The sequence below is a fragment of the Erythrolamprus reginae genome, chromosome 8 (assembly GCF_031021105.1).
Source record: "Erythrolamprus reginae isolate rEryReg1 chromosome 8, rEryReg1.hap1, whole genome shotgun sequence".
Lineage (NCBI taxonomy): Eukaryota > Metazoa > Chordata > Lepidosauria > Squamata > Dipsadidae > Erythrolamprus > Erythrolamprus reginae.
Window position 1 is genome coordinate 4,003,939 of NC_091957.1, and position 25,488 is coordinate 4,029,426.

The 25,488-nt window shown below is 40.7% G+C and overlaps 1 protein-coding gene across 3 annotated transcripts; it reads left to right on the forward strand.

Annotated features, from left to right (window-relative positions):
- ENTPD8 (ectonucleoside triphosphate diphosphohydrolase 8) lies at positions 1–25,488 on the forward strand. 3 transcript variants are annotated; one of them, XM_070758537.1, is made up of 11 exons: positions 1–166; positions 3,552–3,595; positions 9,698–9,825; positions 11,258–11,375; positions 13,919–14,069; positions 17,061–17,220; positions 18,737–18,967; positions 22,353–22,619; positions 22,829–22,939; positions 24,106–24,243; positions 24,845–25,488. In XM_070758537.1, exons 3-11 carry the CDS (start codon positions 9,700–9,702, stop codon positions 25,025–25,027), a joined length of 1,485 nt encoding a protein of 494 aa, XP_070614638.1. In that variant the 5' UTR covers positions 1–166; positions 3,552–3,595; positions 9,698–9,699; the 3' UTR covers positions 25,028–25,488. The 3 variants fall into 3 exon arrangements, with proteins under 3 accessions (XP_070614638.1, XP_070614637.1, XP_070614639.1); XM_070758536.1 differs by lacking the exon at positions 3,552–3,595 and having other exon boundaries at positions 76–166; XM_070758538.1 differs by lacking the exon at positions 1–166 and having other exon boundaries at positions 11,280–11,375.

The following is a 25,488-nucleotide window of genomic DNA, read 5'->3' on the forward strand; positions in this document are numbered from 1 at the left end:
GGGCCTCTGAGCTACGAAGGGAGGGTGGGAGGGAAAATATGAAGGGTTGACCCAGCCGTGTTAATCTCTGTCCACAAGCAAGTGTTTGCACGGAATCACCTGCTTCCCTCTTCCTGGTGCTATCCTGGCCCGGTTCCTGAGAAGACCTCCTGTCTGTCTTCTGGAGGTAAGGGAGGCAAAACTCTTCTTCTCTTCCCTTTTTTTTTGGAGGAGCGAGGGAAATGGGGTACAGTTGGAGCTTGTCTTTCTTCTTCTCTGTTTTCTTCTGCTTTTTCATTTCCTTTAGATGTTTTAGTATCCTTTAGTCACTAGTCTTCTTCTTCTTCTTCTTCCTCTTTCTTCTTCTTTTTCTTCATCTTCTTCTTCTTCATCATCATCTTCTTCTTCTTCTTCTTCTTCTTCCCTCCTCTTTCCGCCTCCTCTCTTTTATTTGCAGCATTTTATATTTTACAGAACTTTTTATATTTTACAGAACTACTATTATTTCTTCTTCTTCTTCTTCTTCTTCTTCTTCTTCTCCTTCTCCTTCTCCTTCTCCTTCTCCTTCTCCTTCTCCTTCTCCTTCTCCTTCTTCTTCTTCTTCTTCTCCTTCTTCTTCTGGGATCTGCATGTTATAACCAAGGCTGGGTTCCACTTATCTTCGCCACCAGTTCACATCGTGACGTGGAGGCCTTTAAAAAGATACATCTTCTGCTTGAGTGGTGGGTTGGACTTCCAATTTGTGTTAATCTCAATTTTTTTTGGGTTGGGTGGGTGGTATAATTTTTTTTATTTTTTTATCTGACTTAAAAACATACATAAATGAAAACATATATACCATCAATTCTTAACATACATAGATAAGAAGGCAAAATGGATTTCTTCCTAAAAGATGAATAAGAGATAATATGCACATAACTTTGAACCCAATAGAGTATTATGAACAACTTCCTGAGAAACAAATGGCACTGATGTTTTTAGATGCGCAAAAAAGCATTCGATAATTTAAATTGGCATTTTTTTGAACCAGCAATTGCAATATATGGACTTCAGGGCAAGATTTCGAACTGCCCCCACCCTCCTCGCCTTCCACAAGATGTTGAAGACCCATTTATGCCACCAGGCATGGGGGGGCTAATCCCCCCCTTCTGACTTGTAGCATTTGAGTGTGGTGTGATTGTGTAGCATTCATTGTTTTTAGTAATAATGGGTTTTAACTTGTTCTTTTTAATATTAGATTTGTATTATATTGTATTGTTATTGTTGTGAGCTGCCCTGAGTCTTTGGAGAGGGGAGGCATACAAATCTAATAAATTATTATTATTATTACTATTATTATTATTTCTTTGGGTGATAGTAGCAATATATAATAAACAAATAGCAATAATAATCTGAGTCTGCAGAGAAGGATGGCATAGGAATTCAGATAGATAGATAGATAGATAGATAGATAGATAGATAGATAAAAAATGGAGAAATGACTGATAAGGTTGATATTACTAAGGGAAGAAGACAAGGCTGCCCATTGTTATTCATTTTGATATAAAATGTATTAAATAGAAATATAACAATGGACAAAGAGATTACAAGATTTAAAATTAGAAATGAAGAATATAAATTACAAGCATTTGTCATTCTGAAACTCTTCTGTCATCAACTGACACAGTGTTCGTTTCGGTGGAGATATTAGGGATTAAATAGAAGGCGGAATCTTTATTGCTCTGCGGTGAACTGAACTGAAGTTGCCGGCAAAAATTATATATTAAAAATTAACTAGCGATGAAGTCAAAGTTCCGTTCACCCTGAGCCTTTCTCTTTCCATTTAAAGAAACATCCCTCACTTGAAAGCATAAGTAGATCAGAGGTGCAGCTCTGGCCTCACAATCAGCAGGTTGTGAGTTCGATTCTAGGTAGAGGCAGATGTAGGGTCTCCTGCTTGGGCAGGGGGTTGGATTAGATGACCTACAGGATCCCTTACAACTCTGTTAATCTGTTAAATCTGTGAAAAGCCGTGAATCGCTTGTGCCTTATCTTCTTCTTCTCTTATTATTGAATCCGCTCGATCCATTAGCAACTCTGATCATCCAGCCATCCCAAAATAGCAAAGATCTTGCCTGAAATTTATCTCCTATCTAAAATCTCCCAGCCAACCACCTCCCTGATAAAAATCTCATAACATTTAGGAATATGCCCGCTCAAGAAAGGCCTTGCTTTGAACGAAAGATTAATTATTAAATGGCGAGAATAGCAACATGAGCCATTTAGAAAAAACAACGAGTGCTGAGCAGATAAGGGGAGCTAAAAATTAAGTGCCTATTTTACGTAACTGGTGCAAACCGTCCTCGGTGAGAAGCTTGTTAAAACTGAGGGAAATAAGCATTAAAACTCTGAAACTATTTCTGTGGGAAGCGTATAAAACTTTTATTATATGTATTAGAGTTGAAACATTAACTTTTTCTGGCCCACGACAAACGGAGAGGCAAGTAGCTATTGAAGCATCATTCGTTATTGACTGACGTCAGAGAAAAACAACAGGTCTTGATTTACAATATTCGTTTAGCTATACAGATTAAGTCTTTCCTGATACGTTTTATGCTTAGGACCTTCCACCATTTTTCTAGCCCGTCTTTGGACCCGTTCAATTTTATCAATATCTCTTTGTAGGTGAGGTCTCCAGAACTGGACACAGTATTCCAAATGGGGTCTCACCAGCGCTCTATACAGCAGGATCACCATCTCCCTCTTCCTGCTTGTTATACCTCTAGCTATGCAGCCAAGCATTCTACTTGCTTTCCTTATTGCCTGACCGCACTGTTCACCCATTTGGAGAATGTCAGAAATCACTACCCCTAAATCCTTCCCTTCTGAAGTTTTTGCTAACACAGAACTGCCAATACAATACTCAGATTGAGGATTCCTTTTCCCCAAGTGGATTATTTTACATTTGGAAACATTAAACTGCAGTTTCCATTGCTTTGACCACTTATCTAGTAAAGCTAAATCATTTGCCATATTACGGACGCCTCCAAGAATATCAACCCTGATATGGAATGATTTGTTCAGTTGAAATGTTAATGGCTGTGAAAAGGTAAGAGGTGGAAATCTTGACACACTGAGAGAGATGGCAATCAAAAAAATAATATTTCAGGATCCCAGCATGTTTGTAGGGAAAAATTTTTTGGGGGTACATTCCATTTGATGTGCAAGGAATTTTGAAACCAAGATTCCATAAGCAGCATTGTTTCTTAATAATATTATTCCTCGCCTCAATTCTTCCGGCCTTTAGAAACCGCTTTCAAAGAATCCGTGGGGTGGAGGGTTAATTTAGCTTCTCAAGCGAGGGCAGAATTTTAAAAATATGCTTTCCAAGGGTGTCATTAAGTAATTTTAAGCTCTGGGGCTTAATGGGCTTAACTGCCCACAAAGTTTCTAGATCTCTTTGTCCTGGCTATTGTGCCCATTTGCTTCCTGGATTTTTTTAAAAAAATCCCTTTTGTTCAGGCTGAGACAAAAGAGAGTGCTATGTAAACTTTTGAAAGCTATACTGATAATCATCTATTGATGCGTTTCAGGAGGAAAAAATAACAAACCCTGCAGACCTCAAGTGGCACTTAAGGTATTTTAAAAAAGGATGTTTTTTCTGGTTTAAGGAGCCTCAGTGGCGCAGTGGTTAGAGTGCAGTACTGCAAGTTTGTTTGTTTGTTATTTATTATTTATTTATTTGTTTGTTTGTTTGTTTGTTTGTTTATTCATTCATTCATTCATTCATTCATTCATTCATTCATTCATTTATTTATTTATTTATTTATTTATTGGATTTGTATGCCGCCCCTCTCCGCAGACTCGGGGCGGCTAACAACAGCAATAAAACAGTATATAACAAAATCCTAAATACTAAAAACAGTTAAAAACCCATTATATAAAAACCAGTCATACATACAGACATACCATGCATAAAATTGTAAAGGCCTAGGGGGAAGTGTATCTCAGTTCCCCCATGCCTGGCAGCAGAGGTGGGTTTTAAGCAGCTTTCGAAAGGCAAGGAGGGTGGGGGCAATTCTAATCTCTGGGGGGAGTTGGTTCCAGAGGGCCAGGGCCGCCACAGAGAAGGCTCTTCCTCTGGGTCCCGCCAAGCGACATTGTTTGGTTGACGGGACCCGGAGAAGGCCCACTCTGTGGGACCTAACTGGTCACTGGGATTCGTGCAGCATAAGGCGGTCCCTGAGATAATCTGGTCCGGTGCCATGAAGGGCTTTATAGGTCATAACCAACACTTTGAATTACTTCTGCTGATCACCGGCTGCCAACAGTTTGGCAGATTGAATCTCAGTAGGCTCAAGGTTGACTTGGCCTTCCATCCTTCTGAGGTGGGTAAAATGAGGACCTGGATTGTTGAGGGCAATTGGCTGACTCTTGGTTAGAGAGGGCTGTAAAGCACTGTGAAGCGGTATATAAGTCTAAATGCTATTGCAATTGCAATTGTAAGCTATCTTGAGTCCCAAGGGATTGGACGGGATTGAAGACTAATAAAAATTAAAATTAAAATTTGGCATGCGAACCAAAAAAAAAGGTTTCACCCCGTCCTAGAAACTCAATGTTTGGGGTTCACGTCTCCTGTTCTAACCTCATGATGACCTCGAAATGGGTTAATGATAAGGATTGTGTAGAGTGATCTCTGAGTTGTCAAAGATACACTTACACCAGCAGTCCCCAAACTACGGCCCGCGGGCCACATGCGGCCCGCTGAGGCCATTTATCCGGCCCACGGGTGAGTGACAGGAGCACAGATACATACTTTTCTTTTAATTAAATTCTCTCCTTAATGTTCCTTCAAAAAGTAAAACGCCAATTATATTTCTAACTTATTAACCATTATGCCAAAGTGCTTCCTTCTTTCTTTATACATTTTTCTATAAACCTTGTATAGCCAATCAGATGTTAACAAAAGAAAATTAAAAACACAACGTAAACATATATGCATTTCAGATTTCTTCCCTCCCTCTAACTAGTATGTTCCCGTTTTGTTTTTTACTTTAAAATAAGGTATGTGCAGTGTGCATAGGGATTTGTTCATAGGTTTTTTTATAGTCCGGCCCTACAACAGTTCGAGGGACAATGAACTGGCCCCCTGTTAAATCAGTCAGTAGATATACTGTTCTGTTGGGCTCTCTGGTAGAATCCTCCCGAAAATTCACAGGTACAAATTTCAGACCCACACATGTTTGAAAATTCAAAACAATGTTCTTTATAATGAAAATCCAAATAAACTAAGCACTTTTTTTGTATAGCAAAGAGCCCTCGTCTCCAAACAACCTGGTAATTTGTACAAGTCCCTTATCAGTTCTGTGATACTTAGCTTGCAGCTATGAGGCAATTCACAGTCCTTCTTCTTTCACAAAGTGAAACACACTTTGCCCTGGTTTAGTTTCAAAGCGGGGAAAAATCAGCCCACAAAGGTCGAAGTCAGCAAGGCAGTCACGAAACACAACGATCAGATAATCCTCCACAATGGCCAAACCCACAAGCTGCTCTTTATAGCAGCCTCACTAATGACCACAGCCCCACCCAACCACAGGTGGCCTCATTTTCTTTGATAATAATCTCTCAGTTGCTGCTGCCTATGCATCACTCTCCGCATGCGTGGCTGTATCTTTAACTCTTGTTCTGAATCCAAGGAGGAGCTAGATAATTTATCTCCTTCTGAGCTGTCTGCCCCACTCTCCTCCTCCCTGTCACTCATGTCTTCTTGGTCAGAGGAGCCTTCATCAGCAGATTCCACTGGGAGCAAAACAGGCCTGCGGCATGTGGATATCTTCCCCACACCCACAGTCCTTGGGGCAGGAGCTGGGCCAGAGCTAACCACAACAATATACAAAACTATAAGTCTTACTTGTTCAGCTTACAAATATATAAACGTATTGGATTTTGTGATATATTGTTTTACTGCTGTTGTTAGCTGCCCCGAGTCTGCGGAGAGGGGTGGCATACAAATCCAATAAATAAATAAAAATATATAAAAAAATATAAACTATCATTTGAACACACAGTTCTTACTACAGCATAGTCAGAAAGACACAACAGTAATAGCAGAGAATAGCCAAGAATCACGCTTCTGGCTCCCTCTTCTGGCAAATCCGTAACACTGACTCTTAAAGCAATAGTGTTCCAATACATGTAAGCATACATTGTTGGTTAGTCTTCGGAGAGGGGCGGCATACAAATTGAATAAATAATAATAATAATAATAATAATAGTTTTATATATTGCCAAACCCAACCAGTTATGTATATAGTACTAACAGGGAGTTCTTAGGGCTCTCCCCACCCCCAAGTCAGATTTGGGAAGGGGGAAGTGATTTCAAGGCTGAGCAGGAGGTTCTGCGTCCATGCACCTGGCACCGATGAAAGGTTAGCCTTGAGGATTGGAGCTGCCTTTCGGGAACGGCCTGGCTTGTTTGGCCAGACGGTTGTGAATCATCACCTTGTGTAGGATGGGTGTGGTGGTCATCAGCTGGCTTGGGTGCCCCTTTGCCCGCCCCTTTACAGCCCTTTGGAATGTGGCATCTTTGTTGGTACAAGGTTGGTTTCTTGGCTGAAGGCCACCAACTCAATCAACTCATTTGATTGTCCCCGTTTCTATATATAGAGATAGACGCACTGTCTAAACAAGAATGTTCAATAGAGGAGGACAAATGGGGAGCTAATGTCCTTGGTGACTTTTTCTGATGCTTTTCTTGTCTATGTCCAAAGGGATGCAAATGAAATGGGTTCAATCTTGGCCGGCAGAAAGTACAATTAGTTGCTGGTCAGCCTACGGTAACATCTAAGCATCCATAGCCTTTATTATTATTATTATTATTATTATTATTATTATTATTATTATTATTGCTATTATTATTATTGCTATTTCTTCTTCTTCCTCTTCTTCCGCCTCCTCCTTCTCCTTCCTCTTCTTCTTCTTCTTCTTCTTCCTCTTTCTTCTCCTTCACCCTCCTCTTCTTCCTCTCCCTCTTCTTCTTCCTTCTCCTTCTCCTCCTTCCTCTTCTTCCTCTTCCTCTTCTTCTTCTTTCTCCTCCACCTTCTACTCCTTTCTCTTCTTCCTCTTCCTCTTCTTCCTCCTCCTCTTTCCTCTTCTTTTTCTTCCTCCTTCTCCTCTTCCTCTTTGTCATCCTCTTTCTTCTTCCTTCTCCTCCTTCCTCTTCTTCCTCTTCCTCTTCTTCTTTCTCCTCCACCTTCTACTCCTTTCTCTTCTTTCTCTTCCTCTTCTTCCTCCTCCTGCTCCTCTTTCCCCTTCTTCTTCTTCCTCCTGCTCCTCTTCCTCTTCCTCTTTGTCTTCCTCTTTCTTCTTCTTCTTCTTCTTCTTCTTCTTCTTCTTCTTCTTCTTCTTCTTCTTCTTCTTCTTCTTCTTCTTCTTCCAATTCCTCTCCTTCTCCTTCTTCTCCTTCTTTCTTCTTCTTCTTCCTCTTCTTCCTCCTCTTCCTCCTCTTCAGATCAGAGCCAACATAGTTGTAAATTGTCTAATCCAAGTACTTCAAGTTTGGTGGAATAAGATATTTTGTTGCGAGAGAATTGAAGTGACTCTTCTTACAAAATATTTCAGGACTCCGTCGGTTGTATTAATGTCAGATATGCAACGCGGGTCCCAAACAGGCGAGCTGTATTCCAGAATTGGTCTAACAAATGTTTTGTAAACTCTGGCTAGCAAATTAATATTGCCAGAGAAGAAGCTACGTAAGATTAGATTAACAACTCTTGGTACTTTTTTTTAATGGGGGGGCTCTAGCACTTTGGTCGTTGGATAATCGGATTCTTCCCAAAGGTGTCTGTATTTTTGCAAACTGTTTTCGCAAACAGACCGGAACTTGTTCTTGTTTCCCAGACTGATCAGATGTGGTTTGCCTGAGACCCCAGACCTCAAAAGCAGAACATCAACTGCAAAAAAGTACATGCATTGCCTTGATGCAACCATCACTACTCTTTGCTTAATCGGGCAGCGTTTTCCCTGCTGCAGTTTGCAGCCCAATCCGGACTCCCCACCGCCACCAGTAGCTCCCAGCAAAGATTAAGAGGTTAATCCTTCCTTCAGCTAAGCTCGATAGGCATCTCAGCTCTGTGAAAGTCTCACATTGTTCTCCACGCAGCTGGGAAGAAAGGAAGGCGGCTGCAGGTTCCTCTCTGTAAGTTGGTGGCTTTACAAAGATTTTGGTTCCGGTCTCGCAGGTGGTCAACGCTGAGTTTCTAGTTGGCGTGTCTAGGATAAAAGGAAATAGGTGGCTAGGAGGAAGCCGTGGTCACCTTAATTGATTTGGAATGCAAATGCAATCGAAGCCAAAACCCAGACCAGGAAGGAACCTTCTCTTCTTCTCCCTACCTGGATTTGAGGTGGAGCACCTGGTAGCAGCTCTCTCGAAGCAGTTTACGGAATCAGCTTCTTGCCCCCAACAATTGGAGTCCTAATTTTACCCACCTTGGAAGGATGGAAGGCTGAGTCAACCTTGAGCCAGTGGTGAGATTCAAACTTGGCAGAGCTACCTGCAATACTGTATTCTAACCACTGCATACTATAGAAGGAAGGAAGGAAGGAAGGAAGGGGAAAAGGGAGGGAGAGAAAGAAGAAAGGGAAGGAAGGAAAGAAACAATAGCAATAGCTATGCCGCTTCCTAGTGCTTTTACAGCCCTATCTAAACAGTTTACAGAGTCAGCCTCTTGCCCCCAACAATCCGGGTCTTCATTTTATTTATTCATTATTTATTTTTATTTATTTATTTATTTATTTAATTCATTCATTTGTCCAATACACAAATACATAGGAAGAAAAATAGACATGTAGTAATATATATAAGGGTAAAGTGAACTTAGAGGAGAGGATATATGAAAGAAAGGAAATATATATGATAAGTGAGAGAAAGGAAAGACAATTGGACAGGGGACGAAAGGCACACCAGTGCACTTATGTACGCCCCTTGCTGGCCTCTTAGGAACCTGGAGAGGTCAATCGTGGAGAGTCTAAGGGAGAAATGTTGGGGGCTGGAGAAATGTTGGGACCCACCTCGGAAGGATGGAAGGCTGAGTCAACCTTGAGTCAGTGATGAGATTTGAACTGCTGAACTACAGCTAGCAGTTAGCTGAAGTAGCATACAGTGCTGCACTCTAACCACTGCACCACCCTCAGTAGGGAGGAGGAGGAGAAGGAGGAGATAGTGATGATCAGATTTCTGGAAGATGTTCTCCAGGATCCATACCACCACCAACTTGATCCATCACCCATCTAATTTCTAAAATCAGAAGCAAACCCAACTAGATGATTATCTTCATGACTGTTTGAATTGGGAACTCCCAACAATAAGGAGGAACTTTCTGACAGTGTGAGAGAGATCAACCAGTGTAACAGAAGTTGCTTGAGTAGGTCGTGGGAGCTCCAACACTTGACACTTTCAAGAGGAGATTGAACGGCCATTTGTCTTGAAATGGTGTAGGGATTGAGCAGGGGGTTGGACTAGATCAGGGGGTAGGCAAAGTTGGCTCTTCTATGACATGTGGACTTCAACTCCCGGAATTCCTGAGCTAGCATGATTGGCTCAGGAATTCTGGGAGTTGAAGTCCACAAGTCACAGAAGAGCCAACTTTGCCGAGCCCTGATACTAGATGACCTACAAGGTCCCTCCTAATTCTAGTAGTCATCTCATCTAGAGACTCGTTCCCATTTTTTGTCTTCTCAGAAATGGCCTCCAAGTGGAACAGCTGGTACCTCCGTGGGAGTCTGGCTATTTTGGGTATCTTTTCTCTCACTGCCCTGATCCTTAGCTTGGTGAGAATCCACGATGTCGCACAACCTTCTAAGGACAAGGTAAGTAGTGGGCAAAGCAATGTGGAGGCAACATAGCGTCCTGTTTAAAGGAGTGGATCAGGGTTGGAAAGACCGAACTCCGGCCCAATTTGAGGCAATAGAAGGTTGATTCCAAGCGAAGAAAGACAGAAGATTGATCTGACAACGAAACAAATGGGTAGATCACACGTTTATGTGAATGTGCTGGTTAAACCCTGGAACGTTGTATTTGCAAGACCAGAAGTCTAAATTGTTCCATTTCACAAAAAAGTTTGAATTGCATACCTTCCTGCGGGATGCAAAGCTCATATTTTTATTTAAGGAAAGTGATTTCCTTTTTTGTTTAAATTCACTAATGAATACACGGAACACTAAACAATTTCATATCGTTTTCTAACAAAAATGGCTTTCCCGTAATAATGTTTATATCTTCTTTTTTTGGGTGTGGGTGTGTGTTATAAAATTTTTATTTTTTTCCCCAACATACATACATAAGCAGTAAAAAAACAACAGAATCAGTGCCAATAATAATAATTAATGATATTTCTTTGTTACGTTAAACATTCAGAGAAAAGAAAACCCTAACATTGCTTTTAATGTATATCCTCTTTTTTGCTAAATTAATTAAAATTAACTACACGTGAGACATATCTCATCTACAGATAGCAATATTATAAAAATCTATTCCCTTATATTGCCTTTTTCTATCTATAATAAAACATAAACATCTTAACTCAATATCTAATTTAATTCTTCCATCTAAATATCTAATTTATTGTTGTTAGCCGCCCCGAGTCTGCGGAGAGGGGCGGCATACAAATCCAATAAATTATTATTAATTATTATTATTAATTTAATCCTTCCATCTAAATATCTAATTTAATCCTTCCAACTCTGCGTTAACTCCTTATCCATTGCTGCCACCAATCCTTATTTCGTCACTTGGGTCTTTAGTAAATTAAAATTAAATTGTCATGTATTCTATCAAAGGTGTTTAAGAAAATCATTTCTCAATTATTTTTAGTTTCCAACCATTCATAAAAGTTATATCTTCGTTTGTCTGTTATAAAGTACACTGCTCAAAAAAAATAAAATAAAGGGAACACTAAAAAAAACACATCCTAGATCTGAATGAATGAATACTTTATTCTGTGCAAAGTTGAATGTGCACAGCAGCATATGAAATTGATTGTCAATCCGTGTTGCTTCCTAAGTGGACAGTTTGATTCCACAGAAGTTTGATTTACTTGGAGTTATATTCTGTTGTTTAAATGTTCCCTTAATTTTCTTTTTGAGCCGTGTATATTGTACAACCTAGACCCCTCTGTTATAAATAGCTAGACCAGGTTCCCAAGTTCAGAGGTGCTTTAGAATTTGGCTGCTATTTGCAGAGCGCATGACAAGACGTTCCCAGTATCTGACTATTTTATTTTCTGAATGACTCCTTTTCCAGTATGGCTTGGTATTTGATGCAGGTTCGTCGCACACGTCCCTTTTTGTATACCAGTGGCCGGAGGAGAAGGAAAACAACACGGGCATGGTTAGCCAAATGTTCTCCTGCAATGTCAAAGGTCAGATTCCCCCTCCCCCCATTGTTCTGAGATGTATTATGGTGTGGGGGTGTGGATGGGGAGAGTATTCAATAGCAAAGAATATACATGTACGGAAACTTGGAGAATCTCCTCCTCCTCTCCTCCTCCTTCTCTCCTCCTCCTCCTTCTCCTCCTCCTCCTCTTCTCCTCCTTTTCCTCCTCTCCTCCTCCTCTCCTCCGCCTCCTCCCCCTCTCCTCCTCCTCCTCCTCTTCTCTTCCTCCTCTCCTCCTTCTCCTCCTCTCCTTCTCTTCCTCCTCTTCTCCTCCTCCTCTTCTTCTCCTCCTCCTCTCCTCCTCCTCCTCTTCTCTTCCTCCTCTCCACCTCCTCCTCCTCCTCTCCTCCTCCTCCTCTCCTCCTTTAGCATGGATGCTGTTACCTAGTTTGGTAATGAAACTAACTAACCTCCGATTGTGCCCCCTTGTTCTTGGGTCCATTTTCCTATTAAAAACACTTCCCTCCTGAACCTTATTTAACCCTTTAACATATTTAAATGTTTCGATCATGTCCCTTCCCTTCTCTCCTCCAGACTATACAGATTGAGTTCATTAAGTCTTTCCTGATACGTTTTATGCTTAAGACCTTCCACCATTTTCGTAGCCCTTCTTTGGACCCATTCAATTTGATCCATATCTTTTTGTAGGTGAGGTCTCCAGAACTGAACACAGTATGTGATCTCACCAGTGCTCTATACTGCGGGATCACAATCTCCCTCTTCCTGCTTGTTATACCTCTAGCTATGCAGCCAAACATTTTAATTGCTTTCCCTACCGCCTGACTGCACTGTTCACCCATTTGGAGACTGTCAGAAATCACTACCCTTAAATCCTTCTCTTCTGAAGTTTTTGCTAGCACAGAACTGCCAATACAATACTCAGATTGAGGATTCCCTTTGCCCAAGTGCATTATTTTACATTTGGAAACATTAAACTGCAGTTTCCATTGCTTTGACCACTTATCTAGTAAAGCTAAATCATTTGCCATATTACAGACGCCTCCAGGAATATCAACTCTATTGCACACTTTAGAGTCATCGGCAAATAGGCAAACTTTCCCTACCAAACATTCCCCTATGTCACTCACAAAGATATTAAAAAGAATAGGACCCAGAACAGACCCTTGTGGCACACCGCTTGTAATAAATATTCCTCATCACTAATATAGTCTCCTGCCTGAGTAAGGGTTGGACTAGAAGACCTTCAAGGTCCTTCCATCTCTATTCCTGTATTTTATGTCTGTCAGACAGGAAGCAGCAGGTGAAGCTAGGAAAAATCACATCAGATACATGTACAATTAGCACAGGTGCCCCCCAAGGCTGTGTACTGTCATCACTTCTCTTCTCTCTATACACTAATGACTGCATCTCAAACGATCCATCTGTTAAACTACTGAAGTTTGCAGATGATACAACAGTGATCGGACTCATTCGAGACAATGATGAATCCGCATACAGACGGGAAGTTGAACAACTATCCTTGTGGTGTGACCAGAACAATCTAGAACTGAACACACTCAAAACCATAGAAATGGTGGTAGACTTTAAGAGAAACCTTTCCACCCTTCCACCTCTCACAATACTAGACAACACAGTATCAACAGTAGAGTCCTTCAAATTTCTAGGTTCTATCATATCTCAAGACCTAAAATGGTCACCTAACATCAAAAACATCATCAAAAAAGCACAACAAAGAATGTTCTTTCTGCGCCAGCTCAGGAAGCTCAAACTGCCCAAGGAGCTGCTGATACAGTTCTACAGAGGAGTCATTGAGTCTGTCATCTGCACTTCTATAACTGTCTGGTTTGGTGCTGCAACCCAACAGGATCGACACAGACTTCAGAGGAGAATCAGAACTGCAGAAAAAACAATTGCTGCCAACCTGCCTTCCATACTGCAGGAGTCAAAAAGAGGGCGGGGAAAATATTTATTGACCCCTCACATCCTGGACACAAATTGTTTCAACTCCTACCCTCAAAACGTCGCTACAGAGCACTGCACACCAAGACAACTAGTCACAAGAAAAGTTTTTTTCCGAACGCCATCACTCTACTAAACAAATAATTCCCTCAACACTGTCAGACTTTCTACTAAATCTGCACTTCTATTCTACTAGTTTTTCTCATCATTCCTTTCACCCATTTCCTCCCATGTTGACTGTATGGCTGTAACTTGTTGCTTATATCCTGAGATTTTTATTAATATTGCTTCTTCATTGCTTATTTGACCCCTATGACAATCATTAAGTGTTGTACCAGATGATTCTTGACAAATGTATATTTTATTTTATGTACGCTGAGAGCATATGCACCAAGACAAATTCCTTATGTGTCCAATCACACTTGGCCAATAAAGAATTCTATTCTATTCTATTATCCATTCCATCATTCTTGGTAATTTTAGCAGGAGTCGTAGTATCCTAAACGTATCCTTGAATAACTCCAAAAGTCTGCTCAGATTTGGAAGCTGGAGGAGAACTACTCAAATCTGGAACGCCTAGAATCTGACCTAGCTTTTTGGTGATTGCAGGATCTGGAATATCCAGCTATGCCAATAACCCTCCAAAGGCTGGTTCTTCTCTGCAGGATTGTCTGAATGAAGCCATGAGTGTTATCCCCCAAGAAAGACAGCGAGAATCACCAGTTTATTTGGGAGCCACAGCGGGCATGAGACTACTCAGGTACAAAGACTTGGGCAGTGAATACTTTTCAATTATAAATAACTACGCTACTGTAAGAATTTTTCAAATGTTTTTTTAAGGGTATTTTATTAATAGGCGTTAACTATTTGTAAAGGATATTGACTATATATGAAAATTGATATTTTTATTGTATTTATTCATTTGTCCAATACACAATACATATGGAAGTGAATAGACATGAAGTAATATATATAAAGATAATATGTAAAAATAGAGGAGAAGATATATGAAAGGAAGAAAATATATATGATATATGAGATAAAGGAAAGACAATTGGACAGGGGATGAAAGGCACACTAGTGCACTTATGTACGCTCCTTACTGACCTCTTAGGAACCTGGAGAGGTCAATCGTGGAGAGTCTAAGGGAGAAATGTTGGGGGTTAGGGGTTGACACTATTGAGTCCGGCAATGAGTTCCACGCTTCGACAACTCGATTGTTAAAGTCATATTTTTTACAGTCAAGTTTTGAGCGGTTAATATTAAGTTTGAATCTGTTGCGTGCTCTTGTGTTGTTGCGGTTGAAGCTGAAGTAGTCATTGACCGGTAGGACGTTGCAGCATATGATCTTGTGGGCAATACTTAAATCGTGTTATGGAAGCGATTAGGAGAGATTTGAAACAATTCAGCCTATTCAGTGTGAGATACTAGAATTCGGAACAGCTTAAATGGGGTTTTAGCCAATAGTATATTTCTATAGATTTAAAAAATTGGGCACCTATTTTTATTCAGATGTCAAAAGTGAAGGTGGTAGCATTGTGTTTTATAACTTCCTGAAATTGATTTATTGTAAAACAATTTGATGTTGTTATAATTTTTATTGTACTGTGATTGGAGAGAAAAAAATAAAATAATAATTTGCTGGAATTTTTTTTATAAATAACAATAAAGAAAGGGGTAGAAACATGGTGCTAAAGTCAGGTTTGTTTAATTGTAGTTTATTTATGCAAACAGAACTGGCTGGGTTTGTGCCCTAACAATCTCCCTAGTACACTTGTCCCAATAATGACTATAAGACAGTGGAAGGTGTTTTTTTTTTAGAATAGAATTCTTTCTAGGTCACATCTGATTGGACACACAAGGAATTTGTCTTTGGTGCAGATGCTGTCAGTGTACCTAAAAGAAAAAGATACATTTGTCAAGAATCATGAGGTCCAACACTTAATGATTGTCATAGGGGTCAAATAAATAATGAAAAAACAATCAATATTAATAAAAATCTTTAAAAAAAAAATTTTATTATTAAATTGCAAAGACAGACAAAACATACATTACATGTAACATTTAGTGGAGCAACAATATTTGTAATAATTACAAAAGAAAAAAAACTAACTCTATCATTGTTTATAAAATACTTAGAGATATCAATTGTAAGATAATAAGTAAAAACACATCTAAAACATTTAAAAATATATAGAAATTTTAAGATTATAACTTAAAATGAACTATGAAGAAAAAAGAGAGAAATGGTAGAAGAGAAAAGAAGGAGTTTACCTTTATATTGTAAATAATCACTGTCTAATACAATATAACTACTAGGTACAAAGATATTTAAAATAGTGTAAAAATAAGGTTATCTCTGTTTCTTTGTATCCCACCAGATATATACCTTTTGCCAAACCTCATAAAATTCTGATTCTTCTTGATTTTTTAACCTTCTCGTCATCATGTCAAGCTCAGCACATTCTAAAAGTTTCTTAAATATATCTGTTTCTTTTGGGGTCTCAAAGTCTTTCCATTTTTGAGCGAAAGCTATCCTAGCTGCTACCAAAATGTGGATTATTAGATAATATATGTCTTTTTTGTATTTATTATTTGAGATACCTAAGAAAAAGAATTCTGGTGTTTTCTTAATTTCTTGCTGAGTTAACAATATTAATAACAATTAATATTGTTAATTGTTAACAATTAACAATATTAATAAAAATCTTAAGGATGCAAGCAACAAGTTATAGTCATACAGTCATAAGTGGGAGGAGATGGGTGATAGAAATGATGAGAAAAAAACCTAGTACTAATAGTAGTGCGGACTTAGTAAATAGTTTGAGAGTGTTGAGGGAATTATTTGTTTAGCAGAGTGATGGCATTCAGGAAAAAACTGTCCTTGTGTCTAGTTGTCTTGGTGTGCAGTGCTTTTTAGCAACGTTTTGAAGGTAGGAGTTGAAACAATTTATGTCCAGGTTGAGAGGGGTCAGTAAATATTTTCACCGCCCTCTTTTTGACTCATGCAGTCCACAGGTCCTCAATGGAAGGCAGATTGGCAGCCATTGTTTTTTCTGCAGTTCTGATTCTCCTCTGAAGTCTGTGTCGGTCTTGTTGAATTGCAGAACCAAACTAGACAGTTAATTCTACGATGTGTTTCTAGTTCTCATGAATGCAAGAAGTATTGCCTAAGTATTGCCCACAAGATCATATGCTGCAACGTCCTGCCTGTCGGCGACTACTTCAGCTTCAACCACAGCAACACAAGAGCACACATTATTAAGATTTAAACTTAATATTAACCGCTCCAAACTTGACTGTAAGAAATATGACTTCAGTAACCGAGTTGTCGAAGCGTGGAGCTCATTACCGGACTCCGTAGTGTCATCCCCAAACCCCCAACACTTTACCCTTAGATTATCTACGGTTGACCTATCCAGATTCCTAAGAGGTCAGTAAGGGGCGAGTACAAGTGCACTAGAGTGCCTTCCGTCCCCTGTCCTATTGCTCTCCTATATCTCCTCTACCTTTCTTCTATTCCTATATCTCTTCTTCTATTCTTTCATTGATATGTTCCATTACTATACCTTCTTTTCTATTATTTCTTAGATATATTTTACTATGAGTATCTCCTCTATAACCTTCATCATGTATTTTACTATGTGTATATAGATGTATACCCACTAAAACCATCATTGTGTATTGGACAAAATAAATAAAAATAAATAAGAAGTTATGTCTCTTCTGTGTGAACGATTCTACCCCACAGGATGCAGAACGAGTCAGCAGCAACGCAGATCCTACAGGCAGTTTCCCAAACAATCCAGAAATACCCCGTGAGTTTCCAAGGGGCTCGAATTATCAGCGGGAAAGAGGAAGGTGCCTTCGGCTGGATCACTATCAACTACCTGCTGAATTCTTTCACCCAGGTAGGGCTGGATTCAGAATCATTGACGCCAAAGGCAAAATACCCCCGGAGAGAGATGCAACCTAGAACTAAGGAGAAATTTCCCGACAGTTAGAACAGTAAAAACCAGTGGAACGACTTGCCTCCAGAAGTTGTGGGCGTCACATCATTGGAGGCTTCCAAGAAAAAAAATATTGGACAACTGTTTCTCCAGGATGGTATATAAGGCAGGGAACCCTAAACTTGGCAACTGTTAAGACTTGTGGACTTCAACTCCCAGAATTCTCCAGCCAGAGAATTCTGGGAGTTGAAGTCCACAAGTCTTAAAGTTGCCAAGTTTGAAGACCTCTGGTTATAAGGTCTCTTACATTCCCTCTTTTGGGCAGGGAATTGGGTGGAGAAGACCTCTAAGGTTTCTTCCAGCCCTATGATTCTTTGGGATGGGGGTGATGACGTTTAGATCTTATAATAATAATAATAATAATAATAATAATAATAATAATAATAATAATAATAATAATAATAATAATTATTATTATTATTATTATTATTATTTATTGGATTTGTAAGCCGCCCCTCTCCATAGACTTGGGGCGGCTAACAAAAGCAATTAAAACATCGTGCAAATCCAATATTAAAAAGAACTAAAATACCCTTATTATAAAACTAACATCCATACAAACAAACATACCATGCATAAATTATAAAGGCTTAGGGGGAAAGAATGTCTCAATTCCCCCATGCCTGACGACAGAGGTGGGTTTTAAGGAGCTTACGAAAGGCAAGGAGGGTGGGGGCAATTCTAATTTCTGGGGGGAGTTGATTCCACAGGGTCGGGGCCGCCACAGAGAAGGCTTTTCCCCTGAGCCCCACCAAGCGACATTGTTTTGTTGGCCGGACCCGGAGAAGGCCCACTCTGGTCCGGTGCCATGAAGGGCTTTATAGGTAATGACCAACACTTTGAATTGTGACCGGAAACTGATCGGCAACCAATGCAGACTGCGGAGTGTTGGTGTTACATGGGCATTTTTGGGAAAGCCCATGATAGCTCTTGCAGCTGCATTCTGCACGATCTGAAGTTTCCGAACACTTTTCAAAGGTAGCCCCATGTAGAGAGCGTTACAGTAGTCGAGCCTCGAGGTGATGAGGGCATGAGTGACTGTGAGCAGTGACTCCCGGTCCAAATAGGGCCGCAACTGGTGCACCAGGTGAACCTGGGCAAACGCCCCCCTCGCCACAGCTGAAAGATGTTTCTCTAATGTGAGCTGTGGATCGAGGAGGACGCCCAAGTTGCGGACCCTCTCTGAGGGGGTCAATATTTCCCCCCCCCCAGGGTGATGGACGGACACTCTTGCTCTTCACTCTTGCTGCTCTTCACCCAGAAGCATTAGGAATCTGGGAGGGGAGGGTGAGGAGTGGAGCCAGCCAGTGGTGGGATCACCCGGCAGGGAGCCACAGCCGCAGGTCCCAATGAGCTGCATGCGGCTCTGGAGCTGCAGATTGCTGACACCTGTTCTATTCTAATCTTCTCTCTGCAGTACTCTGCAAAAGAGCGCGGCTGGATCCGTCCTCCCTCAGCCAATATCCTGGGAGCGCTGGACCTTGGCGGAGCCTCCACGCAGATTAGTTTCATCCCTGCCGGCCTGATCACGGATCCATCTGAAGCCATAAAGTTTCGCCTCTATGGGTTTAACTACACCATCTATAGCCACAGCTACCTCTGCTATGGCCAGAACGAAGCTTTCCAACGGGTGATCCGGTCGATTCTTGTAAGTCAGTGCTGCTCAATCTGGGAGTTGGGACCAGTGTTCCCTCTAATTTTTTTGGGGGGTGGGCGAAAAATTATAGTGTCTGAGCGGCAGTCCCTTCGGGACTGGGCGGCACAGAAATAATAAACAAACAAACAAACAAACAAATAAAAAACCCACCCTGTTTTGCCTCAGAGAATTTCAAAATAAAATACTGTACTGTGTGTCTATAACAGTGAGCTCATAATAGGGCAACTCTATCAATATCAAAATGCCACTTAAATAGTTGAGCTAGTTTCAAACTAGATTTTGATTTTCTTTCTCTCTTCCTTACTCCCATTCTTTTTCTTTCTCTTTTCCTTCCTCTCTTTTTTCTATCTGTTTCTCTCTCTTCCTCTCTTCCTCTCTTCCTCTCTCTCTCCTTCCCTCTCACTCTTTCCCTCTCGACTTCTGGGCAGGTTTGGAAAACTCTGAGTTGATGATGATTTTTAAGTGTGCCGTGGCTCACTGCTCAGCTTAGAGGGAACTATGGTTGGGACCCCTTTGGGGGTCGGACAAACGTTTCACAGGAGTCGCCTAAGACCGTGGGAAAAGTCAAATTTCCCACGGTGTTAGGAAGTAAAGTTTCGATTCGGGCGCCTTGAAACATGTTTTTACAATCCGATCAATCGGGCACTGAGAGTGGAGGTGTCCCTCTGATCTTCCTGCCAATCAGCTTAAATCTCTTTTGGGAGAATTGGTGCTAGGCTTATGGTTGGGAGTCACCACTGTTGGGTATTTTGATTATTATTAATATTATTTGTATTAGCAGAGCTTAGCTGGCTTAATTTGCAGCGGAGTTGGCATGGCAAGAAATAACACGTGGTTCAGAATCCCATTTGTTAACAATGAATGATCCCTCCTTCATAAAGATGAAAAAAATACAATCTTTACTTACAATTTTGTTGAGTATTGCCCAAAAGATCATATGCTGCAACTTCCTACCGATCAATGACTACTTCAGCTTCAACCGCAACAACACAAGAGCACGCAACAGATTCAAACTCAATACGAACTGCTCCAAACTTGACTATAAAAAATATGATTTCAACAATCGAGTTATCGAAGCATGGAACTCATTGCCAGACTCAATTGTGTCAACCCCTAACCCCCAACATTTCTCCCTTAGACTATCCACGATTGACCTCTCCAGGTTCCTAAGAGGCCAGTAAGGGGCGTACATAAGTGCACTGGTGTGCCTTTCGTCCCCTGTCCAATTGTCTTTCCTTTCTCTCACTTATCATATATATTTTCTTTCTTTCATATATCCTCTCCTCTAAGTTCACTTTACCCTTATATATATTACTACATGTCTATTTTTCTTCCTATGTATTTGTGTATTGGACAAATGAATAAATAAAAATAAAAATTACAGATTGCAGGCAGATAAGCTTTTATTCCAGTCCATATTAATAACTTCTGGATGGTCCCATGTGTGAGGATGGCTTTGGATTTCATCTTACACATGTGTCCTCAGCCGAGGACAATGGCGCACACAGGAGGTGGACAAGGAAGGGTCATCAAGGCGAAAAGAGGATCAGAAGGAGGGAGCATCTACTCTGCAGAGGTTTATATAGTCTGAAGAGTACCTGCCCCTTTTGGTCATCAAAAGGTGACACACTGGTCAGTTATTTGCGACCTGACCACAGAGATATGTTTACAAGACAGTGCAAGCATGTAGTAGAGTCTTTGAACCCAACAACCACAAAATAAGGAAATGTACTAAGGGGTTGCGGTATTAGAAAGTTTGAGAACCACTGTTGTAAGTTAACCTGAGGGCTGGTTGGAAGCCACCAGGAAAGGTGGAGAGATAAAGAGAAGCAGCCACTTTTCAGCTTTTTCCAGGAGAACATTAATACATGGCTGCCACAGAGAAGGATCTTCCCCTAGGCCCCGCCAGACAACATTGCCCGGCTGATGGGACTTGGAGAAGGCTGACTCTGTGGAACCTAACTGGCTGCTGGGATATATATATATCTATTTCTATTTATCTATTTATCTATTTATCTATTTATCTATTTATCTATTTATCTATTTATCTATTTATCTATTTATCTATTTATCTATTTATCTATTTATCTATTTATCTATTTATCTATTTATCTATTTATCTATTTATCTATTTATCTATTTATCTATTTATCTATTTATCTATTTATCATCTATTTATCTATCTATCTATCTATCTATTTATCTATTTATTTATCTATTTATCTATTTATCTATTATTTATCCAATACACAAAACACATCAAGGGGAATGGGCATGAAGTATTACATACAAGGAAAAGATATGAAAATGGAGGAGAAGATATATGAAAGGGAGGAAAGATATATGACATATGGGATAAGGGGAGACAAATTGGACAGGGGACAAAAGGCACACTGGTGCACTTATGTACACCCCTTACTGACCTCTTAGGAACCTGGTGAGGTCAATCGTGGATAGTCTAAGGGTGAAATGTTGGGGGTTAGGGGTTGACACTACTGAGTCAGGTGATGAGTTCCATGCTTCAACAACTCGGTTACTGAAGTCATATTTTTTACAATCGAGCCTGGAGCAATTAACATTGAGTGAATCTGTTGGGTGCTCTTGTGTTGTTGCAGTTGAAGCTGAAGTAGTCATCGACAGGCAGGATGCTACAGCATATGATTTTGTGGGCAATACTTAGATTGTGTTTTAGGCGTCGTAGTTCTAAGCTCTCTAGACCCAGGATTGAAAGTCTGTTTTCGTAGGGCATTCCGTTTCGAGTGGAGGAGTGAAGGGCTCTTCTGGTGAAGTATCTTTGATATACAGTGATACCTTGTCTTACAAACTTAATTGGTTCCGGGACGAGGTTCTTAAGGTGAAAAGTTTGTAAGACGAAACAATGTTTCCCATAGGAATCAATGGAAAAGCGATTAATGCGTGCAAGTCCAAAATTCACCCCTTTTGCCAGCCGAAGCGCCCGTTTTTGTGCTGCTGGGATTCCCCTGAGGTTCCCCTCCATAGGAAACCCCACCTCCAGACTTCTGGGTTTTTGCGATGCTGCAGGGGAATCCCAGCAGGGGAATCCCAGCATCGCAAAAACAAGCGCTTCGCTGGCAACGGAAGTCCGGAGGTGGGGTTTCCCATGGAGGGGAGCCTCAGGGGTATCCCAGCAGTGCAAAAACGAGTGCTTTGCTGGCAACAGGAGTCTGGAGGCGGGGCATCCCAGCGGCGGCAGTGGGTTTGTAAGGTGAAAATAGTTTGTAAGAAGAGGCAAAAAAATCTTAAACCCCGGGTTTGTATCTTGAAAAGTTTGTATGATGAGGCGTTTGTAAGATGAGGTATCACTGTATATGGATCTGGTTTCCGGTGCCTGAGAGTTTACAATCGTTGCTTTCAGAATGGAAGCCGCGGCGATGAGGTGGCTCAGCCCTGCTATCCAAAAGGCTACACAGAGGTGATAAATCCGGCCTCCCTTTCTGGCAATCCATGCGTCAAGCCTCTGCCCTCAACCGCATCGTTGGCCAACGTAACTCTGGTGGGCAAAGGGAATTTTAGCCTTTGCCGAGAAAAACTCCGAACCATTTTCAACTTCACCGGTTCCCGAGATCCACCATCCCGCGGCTTCGAAGGGACTTACCAGCCAAGAGTCAATGGGAAGTTTCTGGTAAGAGGTTTTGCTAATGAATTCCGAATTCTTGGATAAGGGACATACTGTATTTTTCAGCGTAGAAGACGGACAAGGGGGAAAAATTCTGCCTCTGCCTCCCAGCAAACAGCAAACAGCACAGATGATATGCACTGTTTCCGGTGTATTTCTATACATGTGTTCTCTGACCCATTGGGATGTTGATATATTGTTTAAAAATCTTCCAGGCCTTTTCAGCCTATTACTACACATTCCGATTTCTGAACCTGACAGCCACCAGCCCCCTCGCCACTGTAGAGAGCGCCATCCAGGTCCTATGTGCCAGAACATGGGAAGATGTAAGTAGTTTTCCCCCTCCCTCCTTATCTCTCTCTCTATCATTTCTCTCTCTCTCTCTCTCATATCTATCTATCTATCTATCTGTCTGTCTGTCTGTCTGTCTGTCTGTCTGTCTGCCTGCCTGCCTGCCTGCCTGTCTGCCTATCTATCTATCTATCTATCTATCTATCTATCTATCTATCTATCTATCTATCTATCTATCTATCTATCTATCTACCTACCTACCTACCTATCTATCACCTATCATCCATCCATCTATCTATCTATCTATCTATCTATCTATCTATCACCTATCATCTATCTATCTATCTATCTATCTATCTATATCTGCTTATCTGCTTATTTGCCTATCTATCTATCTATCACCTATCATCTATCTATCTATCTATCTATCTATCTATCTATCTATCTATCTATCTATCTATCTATCTATATCTGCTTATCTGCTTATTTGCCTATCTATCTATCTATCATCTATCTATCTATCCTCTATCCTCTATCCTCTATCTATCACCTATCATCTATCTATCTATCTATCTATCTATCTATCTATCTATCTATCTATCTATCTATCTATATCTGCTTATCTGCTTATTTGCCTATCTATCTATCATCTATCTATCTATCCTCTATCCTCTATCCTCTATCTATCATCTATCTATCTATCTATCTATCTATCTATCTATCTATCTATCTATCTATATCACCTATCATATATCTCTCTCTAGCTAGCTATCTCTAGCTATCTAGCTACCCATCTTTCTCTCTTTTCTATCCTCTCTCTCTCTTTCTGTATTTATCACTTACCTATCATCTATCTGTCCTATCTATCTTAGATCTATTTTTCTATCTTCCATCCTTTCATCCATCCACTGTGTCATCTGTCTATGTATCTACTCAATTTATCCATCCACCTACTCAACTTTTCTTTCTATCCATCTTGCCCTCTGCCCTCTCTCATATGTCTGCATGTATGTGTGTGTGTGTGTGTGTATCACATGTTTTTTGCTGAAGTTTTTAAAATTAAGGGAGACTAGGATGGCACCGTTTCGGAAGATATATATCTTCCTTCCTTCCCTGTATTATTTGGACTTTTGAAACTGACAATAACCAAAAGTCCCATTTGTATTAAGATTCCCTTCCTGCTGCTCTCTGCTTCTCCTAGTTGCGCACCAGTTACCCCCAGGAAAAACTCTTCCACCTGAAGAATTACTGCGGCAGTGCCAACTACATCTTGACCCTTTTACTGGATGGTTATGGCTTCCAAAATGACACCTGGCAAGACATCGCCTTCCAAATGCGGGTGAGAAAATCTCAGGGGTTATTGAGCCCGTGGATTTATTTTTGTTCATTGTGTAATCTGTCAGAGTCTCTGTGTCGGCCTTGACTACAGGGTCCATTTCTCCAATCAGTAAATAGAATTATGTTTTGTTCCATTCCGTTCCATTCCAAATTTCTATTCTGTTCTGTTCTGTTCTACTCTACTCTTACTCTACCATTCCATTCCATTTTATATTCTATTCTATTCTATTCTAGTCTAGTCTAGTCTAGTCTAGTCTAGTCTAGTCTAGTCTACTGTACTCTTCTGTACTCTACCATTCCACATTCTATTCTATTCTATTCTATTCTAGTCTAGTCTAGTCTAGTCTAGTGTACTCTACTGTAATCTACTGTATACTCTACCATTCTATTCTATTTTATTTTATTCTATTTTATTCTAGTCTAGTCTAGTCTAGTCTACTCTACTGTAATCTACTGTACTCTACTCTACCATTCTATTCTATTCTATTCTATTCTATTCTAGTCTAGTCTAGTCTAATCTAATCTAATCTAGTCTACCCTACCCTACCCTACCCTACCCTACTCTAATTTTCAAACTCCTCTCCATCTCTCTTTCCCCACAGGCTGCCAATTCCGACATCGGCTGGACCCTGGGCTACATGTTGAACCTCACCAACAAGATCCCGGCTGAAGCCCCTCCACTCCTCAAGGGCCACCCGGAAGCTTTCTGGATCGCCAGCCTCTTCTTCATCGTGGCCACCTTGGCCCTCTGCCTCCTCACCCTCCTTCTGCATTTTCTGTTGTGAGAGAGGGCAGCCTTGGGGGACTCGTTGGCCACAACCGTCTCTTCCTTTGGGAGAGGTCCTACGTCTTCTCCCACTGAGGGGCCATGCACACTTCCTACCTCATCAGCCTCTTTCTCCTGAAAGCCAGAGGCAGAAGATAGGCTCTCCTCCCTTGGAGAAGACAACAACAACACAACCCTTGACCCGTCCATCTTTCTTCAGCCTTGGGACGTAGGCTGCTTGGTCAGAGGCCCTTTCTCATTTCTCTTTTCTTATTTATTAAACCAGTCAGCCACCAAACTGTCAAGGCTGGTGATGGATTGTGTGTGTGTGTGTGTGTGTGGCAATAGAAACATGGAAACATAGATGATTGACAGCAGAAGACGAAACTCAGATCCAACTTTCCTAGTGTAGGTGCCTGGATGGCTCCGGCAATAAATTGGAACTGATTTAACTGTTGTTCATAAAATCATACATCATAA